Below are 13906 nucleotides of genomic sequence, written 5' to 3' on the forward strand. Positions count from 1 at the left end.
AAAAAAAAAAAAAAAAAAAAAAAAGGTTTGTTTGTTTTCAGTAAAGACCCGCCCAAAGAGGGCCTAACTCAATTTTTTTTTTTTTTTTTTTTTTTAAAGATGACCGGTAAGGGGATCTTAACCCTTGACCTGGCGTTGTCAGCACCACGCTCTCCCAAGTGAGCTAACCGGCCATCCCTATATGGGATCCGAACCCATGGCCTTGGTGTAATCAGCACCGCACTCTCCCAAGTGAGCCACGGGCCGGCCCCTAACTACATCTTTGATCAACAGTTGGTTGAATCTGCTAATGGGGAACATGGGGATATGGAACCCAGGGATACGGAGGGCCAGCTATATAGCTGTTACACTTATCAGTACTGTGTACTTAAGCAGCAGATTCTGTGGGGTTCTGCTACTCGTGTGTGGTTTTTGTCTTTCCAAGTAAATTAAGCTCCTCGGAAGCACATCTCCCTGTCTGTCGTGTATCTCTCGCATCTGCCACACGTTAAAACATTTTATTGATTAATAAATCTCGTGCTGTGCTTTTTGGTAGGTAATGATGTCTCCTTACTGTGCTCTCCACCTCCAGAATCTTCCGCTTCATCTCCCCAAAGCACCATACAGGCTTCCTCCTGGCCTGTCAGTCACTAGGTTTATACCAGCCACTGCAGTAGCATACGCTGCTTTGCAATATTGTGATTGTGTCCTGAGGACTCTAAGGTTTTTAAGTTCCTCGAGGGCAGGAGTCCTGTTTACTATAACTTCACAGCAACAGGCTTAGAATATTTTGTGAAAAGAATACGCCGATACCTATTCTAATCAAAAGCCAGTCTCTGAGAGGCTCCAGCCCCTCCTTGCTTTCCCAGACGGAGGGTCATAGAGACGTCTGGCGCAGCGAGGCCTCCTGGCGCAGCCATCGAGATGCGCAGAGGACGGCTAGAGGGTTGCTCGCTGAACCGGCTTCCTCTTCGTTAGTCCTCCTTCCCAACATGGCGCAGTCGGTTAACATCACCGAGCTGAATCTGCCGCAGCTAGAAATGCTCAAGAACCAGCTGGACCAGGTGGGGACGAGCCCCAGAGGCACCTCTTTTCCACTTCATGTTCCCCTCTACCCACACGTCCTTCCTCGCCCCCCTTTCCTTCCCCAGTTCGAGAGGCTTCCTTTCCCAGGCGAAACCCCCATCCGGTCCCAGGACCCGCCCCCTATCCGGCCGTACTCCTCTTTCCCTGCAGTCTCCACACTGATCTTCTTTTCCGTCCACCTTAGGAAGTGGAGTTCTTGTCCACGTCCATTGCTCAGCTCAAGGTGGTACAGACCAAGTATGTGGAAGCCAAGGACTGTCTGAACGTGCTAAACAAGAGCAACGAGGGTATGGGGTAGGCGGGTGAGGGCAACCTGGGGAATGTGGCGAGCCTGCTTTTCTCGTCCCACCTCCTAATCCAGTTTTCCTTACCTGAGACGAGAAAACAGTCCGTTACGTATTGTATACCACTTCATGGGCCTCTTGCATGTTGCCTATCTAGAATTGAGTGTACAGGACCTTCCTGCGCCTGCTGCCCTTGTTTCCGTTCTCTTCACATTATCTGTGGGCGCTGTACCCTGTTGGAACTCCCTTTAACATCTTAACGTTGGAGTTGCCAACCTTCCCCAGGTGTTTGTCTTCATTGCTTTCACAGGGAAAGAATTACTCGTCCCACTGACGAGTTCTGTATCCTTTCCACAGGAACTGCCACCGTGCCTTCTCCTCCTTTTCTCCGTTCACTCTCCTCACAAAACGGGGATGGGGAGGGTGATAGTTTTGATTACTCCAGAGTCCCCACCACGTGATTTTGAGAACACTTTTATTATAAACACTTCACAGCTCTCTTATCTAACTTCGGATCAATATGCAGCTAATGCCTTTTGAGTACCAAGTTAGGATGTAGATTTGGGGTGTGATATTTCTCTTTGCTGCTTAAGGATATTAGTCTGTTATGGAGATAAAGCTGGTGGTTTACTTTTGCTAATAACATATAGAAGACATAGGCAATAGAAGAATAGGAGGATATAGAGACAGGGAGGTTGGCTCTGTTTGTTAGTCCTCAATTTCAACTTAATTGTGGCTCATTCCTAAATTGCTGTTACTAAGAAACCTGGATTGTGTCCACCCATTGAATGTTTTACTTGAATGAGCAAGTTATAGCAATAAGGCACCTGTAATCTGTAGTCAGAGAACTGGTCAAGAGCTAAAGGGGAAACAGGAATAGCAGTGTAGTAGAGAATGATTAAATAAACAACTTTAAATCTCTCAGGCATTAGCTACTCATGACTGAGGGTGTTGAAGAGAAGTGAGGCTAGCTTTTCATTTTTGCTACTATAGATCAGTAGGAAAACATTATTGTATTATTGAGGGGATCATAGGAAGAATTACAAGAACTGCTTGTAGGATGAGAGATGGGATCGGGACAGGAGAGTGTTCTAGCATATATAATTTTCTCCATAAGGAATTACTTCTCTGTCTCTCTCCATTTGGAGTTATAGTTCTAAGGCCTCCAGATCGTTTAGTAGGTTTTTTTTTTTAGAAAAGGAGCGTCTTCGGAGGCTAAGCAGACTGGTTGACAGGGAATCATGGCTTATGCTGGGCTAGTTTTTCCCTTAATCCTTGCTTCTCAGATGTATGTTCCTGGGAAGCTACATGACGTGGAACATGTGCTCATCGACGTGGGAACCGGCTACTATGTAGAGAAGGTGAGTGGGAAGAAGCATGTGGATGTCCCTCTGAGCAGGGAAGGGAAGTTTAGGGGAAGAGCTAGAGTGCAGCATAGGGTCTCCACTTAGCTCCTTATTCACCTCTGATCTTGCAGACAGCTGAGGATGCCAAAGACTTCTTCAAGAGGAAAATAGACTTCCTCACGAAGCAGATGGAGAAAATTCAGCCAGCTCTGCAGGAGAAGCATGCCATGAAACAGGGTAAGTTCTACCTGGAGCACCTCTTAACCCTTTCTGCCTCCATAATACAGAACAGGGGGCTGGCCAGTTATAACATCAAGGTCAAGGGTTTGGGTCCCTGCACTGGCCAGCCACGAATAAATAAATAAATAATAAAATCATGTCTTTCTTTTTCTTTGATGTCTTGATGTGTATTCTCTAGATTTTGTGTATTTACATACCCACTATTTATAGATTCCTGGGTTGAGTGAGAGATTTAGAGGAAATGATGTCTATGCTTTTGTGGAGCTTCTGTTTAATAGGGGTGGATTGGGGGTATGAGATGCACGTGTACATAAATTTACACACAGGAAGGAAACGTAACCCGAACTTAATACTAGCAATTATAACCCTGGCTGCACATTAGAATCACCCAGGAAGTTTAAAAAGAAACCCTGGGTTCACTCCAGACTGACTAAATCAACCGAGAAGTGCAGGCAGGGGCAGTTGTCCCAGGGGTCAGTGTTTTTTTAAAAAGCTCCCCTGGTGATGGTTACAGTCAGGATTGAGAACCCCTGTTCTTATGGAAAAAAATCTTTTCCACATTATAATTTTCTGGTTACGTCTAACTCATTTAATATCGAATTGTGTTCATTTTTATATCCCAGTGGTTAACATATTGACTGACACATTGTATACTGTAAATTTGTGTTAATATGTGTAACCCACAGTGGATCACTATGTTAAAAGTTTTATTAACAAACTGTAGTTGATTGTCCACCTAGCCGTAATCTCCCGTTACTTTTCCTTAACTCTAGGTTCTCCCCTTTAGCTCCTGAGCAGGATCTGACTCTTCCGTTTTTTCTAACAGCTGTCATGGAAATGATGAGCCAGAAGATTCAGCAGCTTACAGCCCTGGGGGCAGCTCAGGCTGCCGCCAAGGCCTGAGAGTTTGTTGCAGAAATGAGGCAGAGGGACCCTGCTTCAGAGGCCTGGATCTTTATGGGCGTGGCTTCCTGGTGTCGGGAAAGGGAAGGGTCTTGTGTTTAATGCTAATAAACGTGCCAGCTGGGCAGAATGTTGGTCGTTTCTTGCATTAAGCAAGGGACTGGTGATGGAGACGGGAGGAGGGTCGTCAGGAGATGGGCCCCTCGGCGGAGCCTGATCAGCTGGGGCGATGCCGTGCTCATCTTGCAGGCCCCACCACGGGCTCTTTGAGGAAGTGGCGAGAACTCCTGCGCTGGGTAGTATCCTCTGCGAGGCCGGTTGCCGTGGGAACGGCCGGCAAGCGGAAGTAGAGCCGCGCCGGCACTTCCTCTTCCAGGTCGGTATTCCAGCCTCCCCGTGAGGGTGGCCGCATGGTCCACGGCTTCCTGCGCGGTCTCTTAGCGTGGTCGCTGCGGCTGCCACCCCTCCGAATCCGGCGCTGCATGCTCGGCCCAGAGTCCACCCCACCCCCCAAACGACTCCGAAGCAAGTTAATGGCACCGCCCCGAATCGGGACGCATAACGGCACCTTCCACTGCGACGAGGCGCTGGCATGCGCATTGCTTCGCCTCCTGCCGGAGTATCGGGTACAGTTTGCGAAAACTGACCGTGGCACTGCCTGCATGCCCCCCGGGTGGACCCCGTTCCCCTAACGAGGTCCCTGTGGTAGCTCGGGCAGCCTGAGCATCCCTCCTAGCCATCCCGGATCCACGGGAAACCCGACGTTAATCCTCTGCCCGCGCCACCCCTGGCAGCACCTTCACCTTCCTACCAATCCTCCATTCCCCGCAGGATGCAGAGATTGTGCGGACCCGGGACCCCGAAAAACTAGCTTCGTGTGACATCGTGGTGGACGTGGGTGGCGAGTATGACCCTCGGAGACACCGATATGACCATCACCAGAGGTGGGTTCCTAGATACCATTTCTTTTTTTTCTTTTTTTTTTTTTCCTTTTTGTCTTTTTTTCGTGACCGGCAACGGATCGCAACCCTCAGTGTCGCGCCCGTACCGGACCGGGACCGGCAACGGGATCGCAACCCTCGGTGTTGCGCCCGCCCCTCGCTCAGCCAGTGAGCGGCCGGTCTGTACGTGGGATCCGAACCCTCGGCGGGAGCGCAGCGCTCCCAAGCGGCGCGCTGTAGCCGTGCGCCACCGGGCCGGCCTGATACCATTTCTTTTTCTTGATTTTAACTTTCTTCTGTGCTCTAATCTGTGCTCTAATTCAGCCATACACTGCCGTGGTTCTCCCTTCTCATTGAGATCAAACTCGTGAGTCCCACTGGGACTATAGCCCTGTGCTCTAATTCAGCCATACACTGCCGTGGTTCTCCCTTCTCATTGAGATCAAACTCGTGAGTCCCACTGGGACTATAGCCCTGTGCTCTAATTCAGCCATACACTGCCGTGGTTCTCCCTTCTCATTGAGATCAAACTCGTGAGTCCCACTGGGACTATAGCCCTGTGCTCTAATTCAGCCATACACTGCCGTGGTTCTCCCTTCTCATTGAGATCAAACTCGTGAGTCCCACTGGGACTATAGCCTTTTCGTGACCGGCAACGGATCGCAACCCTCAGTGTCGCGCCCGTACCGGACCGGGACCGGCAACGGGATCGCAACCCTCGGTGTTGCGCCCGCCCCTCGCTCAGCCAGTGAGCGGCCGGTCTGTACGTGGGATCCGAACCCTCGGCGGGAGCGCAGCGCTCCCAAGCGGCGCGCTGTAGCCGTGCGCCACCGGGCCGGCCTGATACCATTTCTTTTTCTTGATTTTAACTTTCTTCTGTGCTCTAATTCAGCCATACACTGCCGTGGTTCTGCCTTCTCATTGAGATCAAACTCGTGAGTCCCACTGGGACTATAGCCTTCCATTCTTCCAGCTCTCTGCCTGTTCTTCACCCATCTCCCTGGCCTTGGACCTCGCTTGGCTCCCAGTGAGTCCCTCAGGCCCCTCCTGACTCACCCCCTTCCTTGGCTCAGTCAGGCTTTTCTCCCGCCAGCACTGACATCACCCCAACTAATAACCTATCTGGGATTAATCCATTCACGTCCCCTTGCTGCCCCACCTCAGATTGCTGGGTGCATATGATTGTGGCAGTTAGTGACAGTTCAGATGTGTTTAGTATTCTACTTCATTTATACTCTTCCATTGGAAAAAATTTCTTGTCCGTGGGTGGCCTGTTATCTACAGTACTATTCCAAGCCTTTTCCCTCTCCTCAAGCCCCCTACTGCATCAGACTCCCTCAGCGAGTGTCCCTACCTATTTTCAAAGGGAATTGAGCTTTTTCTGTATGCACTTCCTCAGCTTCCCACCCCCAAACATACTCCTTTCAGTTCAGGAGAAATTGTTCTCTTCTGTTGGAGGTTTATTCTCTGCCCCTTTTCCAACCTGTTACTTTCTCCTCTGGGACTTCACATCACAATTCCAGCACCAGTGTTTCTACTTCTCCTTCCCTACAGCCAAAAACTCTGCTCAAGCCATCTCCCATCTTGAAAACAAAGAAATGAATTTAAAAAATTAAAACCCTCCCTCATATAAATCACACTGTTAAAAGTAGTTATCTCTGAGGGATTATAAAAATGTTTTATTTTACATCTCTATTTCTTTCTCTCTTTCTCTTTTTTTTTAAAGTGTACAGGTTTTATAAATGATGTCGGGAGGTATTTACAGCCTATTCTCTCACCTTCATTCTCAGCTACTCTTCAAAAGAATAGCTGACCGTAGCTCCACCTCTTCCCTTCCTTTTCATTTTCCTCCAGCCCATTGTTTCCCAGTCTCCACTGGAACTGCTCAATGAAAGGGCACCAGTGACCTCAGCACCAAACCAGGGAGCTGGCTTAGAGTTTCACCTTAACTGACCTCTTTGTGATACTCGACATTATTGACCACTCCCTTCTTTCAAATGGTTTTACTTTTATATATATATATATTTTTTAACTATACAATATTTGATATATAAAAGAATACGTATTGCTCCTCCTTCCAAGTAAGCAATATGTAATACTTCCTGCCCCAAGTAAGCAATATCCTGAATTGTGTGTTCATCATACCCTTGTTCTTATGTATAGATTAGCACATGTCTATTTCCGTCAACAGTATATTTAGTTTTGCCTCTTTTTGAACTTTATTGGTGGGGTGGGAGGAGGTATTATATCATTTGCGTTTACACCTTGTGAATATTTTACAAATATTCTTCTGTATTTACTCAATGTTTAATAATAAAAGTCATTAACAAAAACTGAGATCCTTAGGTGATTCTGAGATGGACTAGTGTTTGGAAATGATGTCTGTAGTTTCCACTTCCCTAACATCTGTCATACTTTTTCCGTATTCTCTGTCCCATTGCTATTCAAATTCCTGCCTTCCTTACTCATGTGGACCATTGCAGGTAATAGCCTTGCATCTATTCTTCATGCTGGCTGGGGCAATGCTCCTAATATGCACCTGCTTGCTTAAAATACCCCCAGTGACTCCTCATTACCTACAGATGAAGCCCAAACTCCAAAGCAGGACATATAAGGCCTGCATAGTCTGGCCCCTGCCTGCCTTTTTGACTTATCTTTTGCCATTCACTCCTCACACCTGAGCTGCCTTTCTTACAATTCTGTGAAGAGACTTGTCTCAGCCATCATACATGTTGTCCCCTCTACCTGGAATGCCTTTTCTCCTTCACCACTTGTCTGTCTGGTGAATGCCCACTAATTCATCTTTCAGGAGTGACCTAAAGGCTCTCCTCTGAACACTTATCCCCTCCCTCCTTCTTGTTATAACCTAGCTAGAGTATTTGATTAATTGGTTGTGTTTGTCTGCCTCTAATAGATTAATTTGAAGGCAAGGACAGGGTCTTAGTTTTTATCCTTAATACTTAAAAACACAAAACCTGGCGTGTAGCAAACATTGAGTTAACCATTGTTTAATGAATGCGTGAACATAATAAGTCCATGTTATCCCTAAGGAAAAGCCAAAGTCTTCCCAGCTGGGCTTTCCCCTCCCAACTCTTGTAATATTTTCCATCCTCCCCTCCACACCCCACCCCACTCCACCTGTGTCTGCACATGTCTGTATGTGCACACGTGCACAGACACACACACGCAGTAGGTTAACCAGGGCTAGCTCCTTCACCTCAGCCCCACCTACCTGTGCTCCTCAGGTCTTTCACAGAGACCATGAGCTCCCTGTCCCCTGGGAAGCCTTGGCAGACCAAGCTGAGCAGTGCGGGACTCATCTATCTGCACTTCGGGCACAAGCTCCTGGCCCAGTTGCTGGGCACTAGTGAAGAGGACAGCGTGGTGGGCACCCTCTATGACAAGGTGGGGACCTGAGGATAGAGATGCCCCACACATGCATCTCCACCAGGCCACTGGGAGTGGCACTCCTGCAGCACTCTAAACTGGGCCTCAGGTCAGGGTTTCTGGCCCATAGCAGGTCCAGTACTCACCCTCTCCCTGAGTCAGGCTCATCTCACAAGGGGATTGTGATATCTCCCCTGCCTACTTCCTGGGGTGGTTGTGAGAAATAGATGGCATAATATATGGGGAAGGGCTTTGAAAACCATAAGGCAGCGTTTCCCAGCCTTTTTCTTGACACACAGAAATGACTTTGGGTAAATAGAGAATACTGCTTATGTTTAGGAGCATCAGACTCAGAAGTTCTGGCTGCCCTGAGGTTGAGGGAGGATATCTTAGACACCAGTGTAATTTACAGGTGGTGCACAAGCTGGGAAGCTCACCTGGGAAGGGTTTGATTATGAAAATATCTTTAGGTTCTAACCAGTGTCCCCTGCAAGCATCTTCTTGCTTTTGGGCTAGTGGCCCTGGTACACATGTCAGATCAAAATGGTACTGATGACACCTACTTGACCCGACTGCTATGACATTCATGAGTCAAACCTTAGATCCACTCAGCTCTTTTTTGCATGTAGGCTCTTGAGTTCAATTCTCAGTCTTAGCTTGCCCATCTTCTGCCCCCTAACACATAGCATTAGTATGCTCCAAAAGTGAAGAAATATGAATAGGTTAAATTAGAAGTTTTAGAATACCAAGGTTTTAGTCTGCCTTGGTTAATTTTTCCTTCCATTGCTGAGAGGTTTCTAAGCAACTGACTAAATTAAATCAATGTTTTAACTGAGCATAAAACATTGGGGGTCCAGACCAAGAAGTGCTGGGCATAAAGGAGTTGATTTTTCAGCTTTCCCTGAGAGTAGCGCTTTTTCTACATACCACAGTATATTGATATGGAGGCCTATTTCGCAGGGAAGTTTTGCATAAAACAATGACATCCCATATTGTTTCTGCCCCAAAGCTCTTGAGGCATTTTCCTAGCATTTCTTCAGGCTCAGGAGATGCAGCAACTACTGATGTCATGTGGCACATTATGGGCTTCCCTGGAACTCATAACCCCACATACCAGCTCTTGATGTCTAGTCTAGTACTTTCTCTCTCACTTGACTTGTGTGTTTGGCTAAATCCTGCTGTACCTCGTTAACTGTGTCACTGAGTAGCTTACTCAGCCCACCTGAAGGTGTACCCTCCCTCAGCTTTAGGGAGCCACTTCCACCAACCCCTCTAGCAACTGGAAACCTTCCTTGTTCAGAAGTCAGCAGCCCCCACCCCACACATGCTGGCATTGGCTCGGGGTTTTCACAGTACAGTGAGCACTGGATTAGAAATCAGGTGATCTGAATCCAGTCCTAACCCTATTAGCTGTCTGACCTTGAGCAAGCCACTGAACTCCCCAGTTCTTTCCTCATTCAGTTAATGTTGAGAGATCCTTGCAGGGCTATTGTGAGGGTTAAATGGAAGAAACCTGTAAGACTTTACACAAATGGTAGGTATCCTCAAGAGCATTTCCCCTGCTGCTGCCTTAGATGTACGAGAACTTCGTGGAGGAGATTGACGCTGTGGACAATGGGATCTCCCAGTGGGAAGAGGGGGAGCCTAGATATGTACTGACCACTACACTGAGTGCCCGGGTTGCTCGACTTAATCCCACCTGGAACCAGCCCAACCAAGACACTGAGGTAAGGAGGGTCCCTGGGAGAGAGACCCTGAAACATGTAAGAACCTCAGGAGGAAATGAGAGTGTTTATTTCTCCTAGGCCCTAGCAAAGTTAAAAGTTTTTGGGCCAGCACCACGGTTCTGATTCTCCCCATTCCCAGGCAGGGTTCAAGTGTGCGATGGATCTGGTTCGAGAGGAGTTTCTGCAGAGACTAGACTTCTACCAACACAGCTGGCTACCGGCCCGTGCTTTGGTAGAAGAGGCCCTAGCCCAGCGATTCCAGGTACAAGCCTAAGAGGAGGCACTGTGGCTCAAAGATCAGTGACTGCTGGCAGGCTGCTGGTCAACAGGGGCTCCTGCTTCTACCGTAAACCTTCTAGCCACGTCCCACTTCCCTTTCAGGTGGACCCAAGTGGAGAGATAGTAGAATTGGCAAAAGGTGGATGCCCCTGGAAGGAACATCTCTACCACCTGGAATCTGAGCTGTCCCCCCCGGTGGTCACCTTTGTTATCTATACTGACCAAGGTGGACAGTGGCGGGTACAATGTGTGCCCAAGGAGCCCCACTCATTTCAAAGCAGGTCAGACCCCAGAGAACCACCTTGCAGACCTTCGGCACTATTAGAGGAGGCTGCCAACCTCTTCCTCTGCTCCTCTCTCTAGTTCCTCAGGCCTCCATTTGCTTCCACCAACTCCCTCTTTCTGCTTACATGTAGGCTGCCTCTGCCAGAGCCATGGCGGGGTCTTCGGGACAAAGCACTGGACCAGGTCAGTGGGATCCCTGGCTGCATCTTCGTCCATGCCAATGGCTTCATTGGTGGACACCAAACCCGAGAAGGTGCCTTGAGCATGGCCCGTGCTACCTTGGCGCAGCGACCAGTGCCTACGCCTCCCACAAATCCCTCGGTTCAATAAAACTTCTTCTATCTCATACTGACCCAGTCTTTGACTCATTATTGCCCTACACCATTCTGGGAACTTGCTCAAACTTGGGAAAAGTGAAACATCTATTATGTGCAAGACCCTAGGCTAGGTGTTTTTCTCGCACTAACTTCTCAGCTTTCCTTTTCAGAAAACCATCCAGTTCCTAGGATTAAATAACTTAACCAAATCCCCAAGAAGTAGCTAAAAAGTGACAGAGCAGCATCTTTTTTTTTTTTGGGTGGCTGGCTGGTATGGGGATCCAAACCCATGACCTCGGTGTTATCAGGCTGTGCTCTAACCAACTGAGCAGGATCTTAACCCAAAGTTCATGGTTTTTTTCCCCCCACTATACCCCAATGCAATTCCCTGGAAGTGACAGAGTCTGGTAATTGAGTGGAAAACAAACTTTATTATTAGAGGTGGGAGTGAGGGGAGTGGGGATGAGCAGGTGGTGGCCCTGGGAGAGGGTCCCAAGGGGCAGAGATAGGGGATGTTTCAGTAAATAGGGGCAGGTCGTGAATAGAACCTCCACCCCCAGCTGGAGGCTCTTGGGCCCGTCCAAGCACAGGGCTAAAACGTGGAAACTGGGCATTGACAAAGTACAGAGGGATGTGGGCAATTCGGCCTGTGGACCAGCACTGCAGAGAGGGGAAAGAAAATCATCAGGGCCTGGTCCCAAAGAAGGCCACATGGCAGAGCCACACAGCAACCAAGGCTCTCAGCTTCTCCACCCCACCCTGGAAACCCCCAGCAGCCTGGCCTACTCACCACACTGAGCAGAGCTCCGTTACTGAAGGAAGGGTGGAAAGTGATGAGCTGGGCCTGGGCTCCTGGCTCCCCCTGGATGATGCCACTGGGGGAAGAAGAAAAAGTGATCAAGCAACTGGAGGCAGAAGGGAGGTGCATGCTGTGGTTTTGGTGCCAGAAGGCTGGTGAGAGCCCAGACCTAAGGGCCTGCCCAGCACTTACCAGGGGAGTAGCTCAAACACAGGGTTGTTTCTAGTGCGAAAAAGGAGGATGACTGGTTTACCTTCCTTTACCCGTGGATTTCCTATAAGAAATGGACCCAGGAATAAGGAGGAATTCTGGAGGCAGAATCCCAGGACAGGGGTGGAGAATTGAAGGCCAGGGTACAGACACTCAATGGAGAAGGTGACTGTGGCCTGACAAAGCACTTGCTCGTCTCCCTTTTTTTTGTGGGGGGCAGCTGGCTGGTATTGGAGGGAGGGTGTCTTACCTTTCATGAGTACAGCCAGACGCTCCCCGCTGGGGTCCCAGACCATGGAATGGGCCTCTCCCCCAAGCCTATAGGTCAGGACCGGAGGTTAGAAGAGCTCAGTGTGGTCCCTCCCACCTTCCTTTCAACGCCCCTCCTTCACCTACTCAGCTCACCTCTCCTCACCATCTGGCGTCTGTATTGTTGTCTCAGAGAGATCTGCCACAATCGTTGCTGACTTTGCACCTCCAACGCGCCCCTTTCCCTCACCTGTGGATAAGAGCAGAGGTCCGTACCTGCAGGAAACAGGACTCTCACTGTTTCCCCTGCCAGCTCATTACGGGCATCAACACCTCTGAAGTCTAAGCTTTTCAATCCTTCCCTTTATCCCTCAGAGTAGCATCTTACAGAGGTTGCTGCCTCTCTCTGACCACCCCGGATATTTTGCATCCTGAAGTATTGCCCTAACTCACCACAACGTTCTGGGAATGACAAGGAGTAAATCAGTGGTTCCCCCAATACAGTGAATAGTAGTCGGTTTCCATCTGGGCTCCAGCAGCCAGTCTGGGGTCAGGGAGCAAAAGACAGGGGAAGGTCTATAAGGGGAACACACGAGGGAAAGAAGTAGAGGAAGTTGGGAGCCAGGCTTGGGGGAGCAGGGATCCATTGGAATCACCTCCTCCCCAGCTTCTGTGAATCACAGTCCTCTCTTACCTGACAACGCCCTGACAAAGTAGGCCATCTCTCACAAGTCCACATCTGGGCCTCCCAAACTCTAAACCAGAGAAAGGCAAATTACCACTCAGGACCTCTAGGTTCTAAAACCTGGACCTCCCTCTCTCTGGTAGTCCCAAGGTCAGACTCCAGGAGCCAAGTGCCTTTCTCTAGGTCCTTGACCTCCTTCTACCTTCTCTCTCTCACCGAAAGACAGCTGAAGGAGTGGTAGCCAAGACTTTGCTGCCATCTGGGGACCAGAGCAGGTTGGTAACCCCACCTCCTCGAAACCAGGGAAGGGGGACACAGGTCTCTGTTGACACATCCCATACCTAGGAGAATGGAGGCAGGAGAATGAGACAGAGAAAACTCAAGCACCTTATCTCACAGTGGGGTGCCCTCTTTAAGGTATAAAGAACCAGAAAGGGGAGGAAGCAGGAAAGGAACTCTTAAACATAAGGGCATAGGTTTATGTTTACAATTATAGCAGGCAGAATTTTAAATCTGAGGAGTCTGGATGGTGAAGCTCCTTCTCTGTATAAGCCTAACACTGAATAAATGATTACCTCTCTCTTTCCCCCATTTTCCACTACCAGGCAAAGAATGTTCTTTCCTCAAGACTGAGGGGTGGCTTCCGATTAAGATGGTGGAATAGATGGTCCCCAGCGTCACTCTCTCCCACAAATCAACCAACTCACAACTATTAAAAAGCAACAACAGGGCCGGCCCGTGGCTCACTCAGGAGACTGCAGCGCTGGGAGCGCAGCGGTGCTTAGGGCGCCGAGGCCGCGGGTTGGGATCCTATATAGGGATGGCCGGTGCGCTCACTGGCTGAGCGCGGTGCAGGCAACACCAAACCAAGGGTTGCGATCCCCTTACCAGTCACAAAAAAAAAAAAAAAAAAAAAAAATCATCAAAAATGAATATTCCTTAACAGAAGTGTCCAGGGCCATTTTCATGGGTGAAGGTAGGGGATTGGAATATCATCAAAGTTTGAGTTTCAGACACTTTCTTGAAAGAAAAGGAGCAGATCTTCTAGTCAAGATTGCAGAATAGATAGTCCCCAGTATCACTCTCTCCCACAAATCAACCAATCTACAACTATTTAAAAGCAATGACAGCCAAGCTGGGGCCACTAGAGCTCAGGGGAAGAGGAGGAGAGACCTATGGAGTACATGAA

The 13906-nt window shown here is 48.9% G+C and overlaps 3 protein-coding genes across 4 annotated transcripts; 2 read left to right on the forward strand and 1 right to left on the reverse strand.

Annotated features, from left to right (window-relative positions):
• Nucleotides 1–933: 933 nt before the first annotated feature.
• On the forward strand, nt 934–3965 carry PFDN5 (prefoldin subunit 5). 2 transcript variants are annotated; one of them, XM_008574849.1, is made up of 6 exons: nt 934–1043; nt 1250–1352; nt 1660–1691; nt 2636–2710; nt 2827–2932; nt 3762–3965. In XM_008574849.1, exons 1-6 carry the CDS (start codon nt 972–974, stop codon nt 3836–3838), a joined length of 465 nt encoding a protein of 154 aa, XP_008573071.1. In that variant the 5' UTR covers nt 934–971; the 3' UTR covers nt 3839–3965. The 2 variants fall into 2 exon arrangements, with proteins under 2 accessions (XP_008573071.1, XP_008573072.1); XM_008574850.1 differs by lacking the exons at nt 1250–1352; nt 1660–1691.
• An 86-nt stretch (nt 3966–4051) lies between these two features.
• On the forward strand, nt 4052–10809 carry LOC103592227 (chromosome unknown open reading frame, human C12orf10). Its single transcript, XM_008574848.1, has 7 exons — nt 4052–4464; nt 4670–4782; nt 8025–8184; nt 9741–9893; nt 10033–10155; nt 10275–10453; nt 10589–10809. Exons 1-7 carry the CDS (start codon nt 4249–4251, stop codon nt 10785–10787), a joined length of 1143 nt encoding a protein of 380 aa, XP_008573070.1. The 5' UTR covers nt 4052–4248; the 3' UTR covers nt 10788–10809.
• Nucleotides 10810–11182: 373 nt separating this feature from the next.
• On the reverse strand, nt 11183–13058 carry LOC103592230 (aladin-like; the record flags this gene model as incomplete). The annotated part of the gene is made up of 8 exons (XM_008574851.1): nt 11183–11434; nt 11565–11649; nt 11766–11847; nt 12034–12101; nt 12189–12282; nt 12486–12576; nt 12727–12787; nt 12934–13058. Coding segments are annotated over 8 exons (831 nt in total), but the record flags the coding sequence as incomplete, so codon positions are not given.
• Between the last annotated feature and the right edge of the window lie 848 nt (nt 13059–13906).

Source organism: Galeopterus variegatus, unplaced genomic scaffold (genome assembly GCF_000696425.1).
Source record: "Galeopterus variegatus unplaced genomic scaffold, G_variegatus-3.0.2 Scaffold1111, whole genome shotgun sequence".
In the NCBI taxonomy this organism is placed as follows: Eukaryota; Metazoa; Chordata; class Mammalia; order Dermoptera; family Cynocephalidae; genus Galeopterus; species Galeopterus variegatus.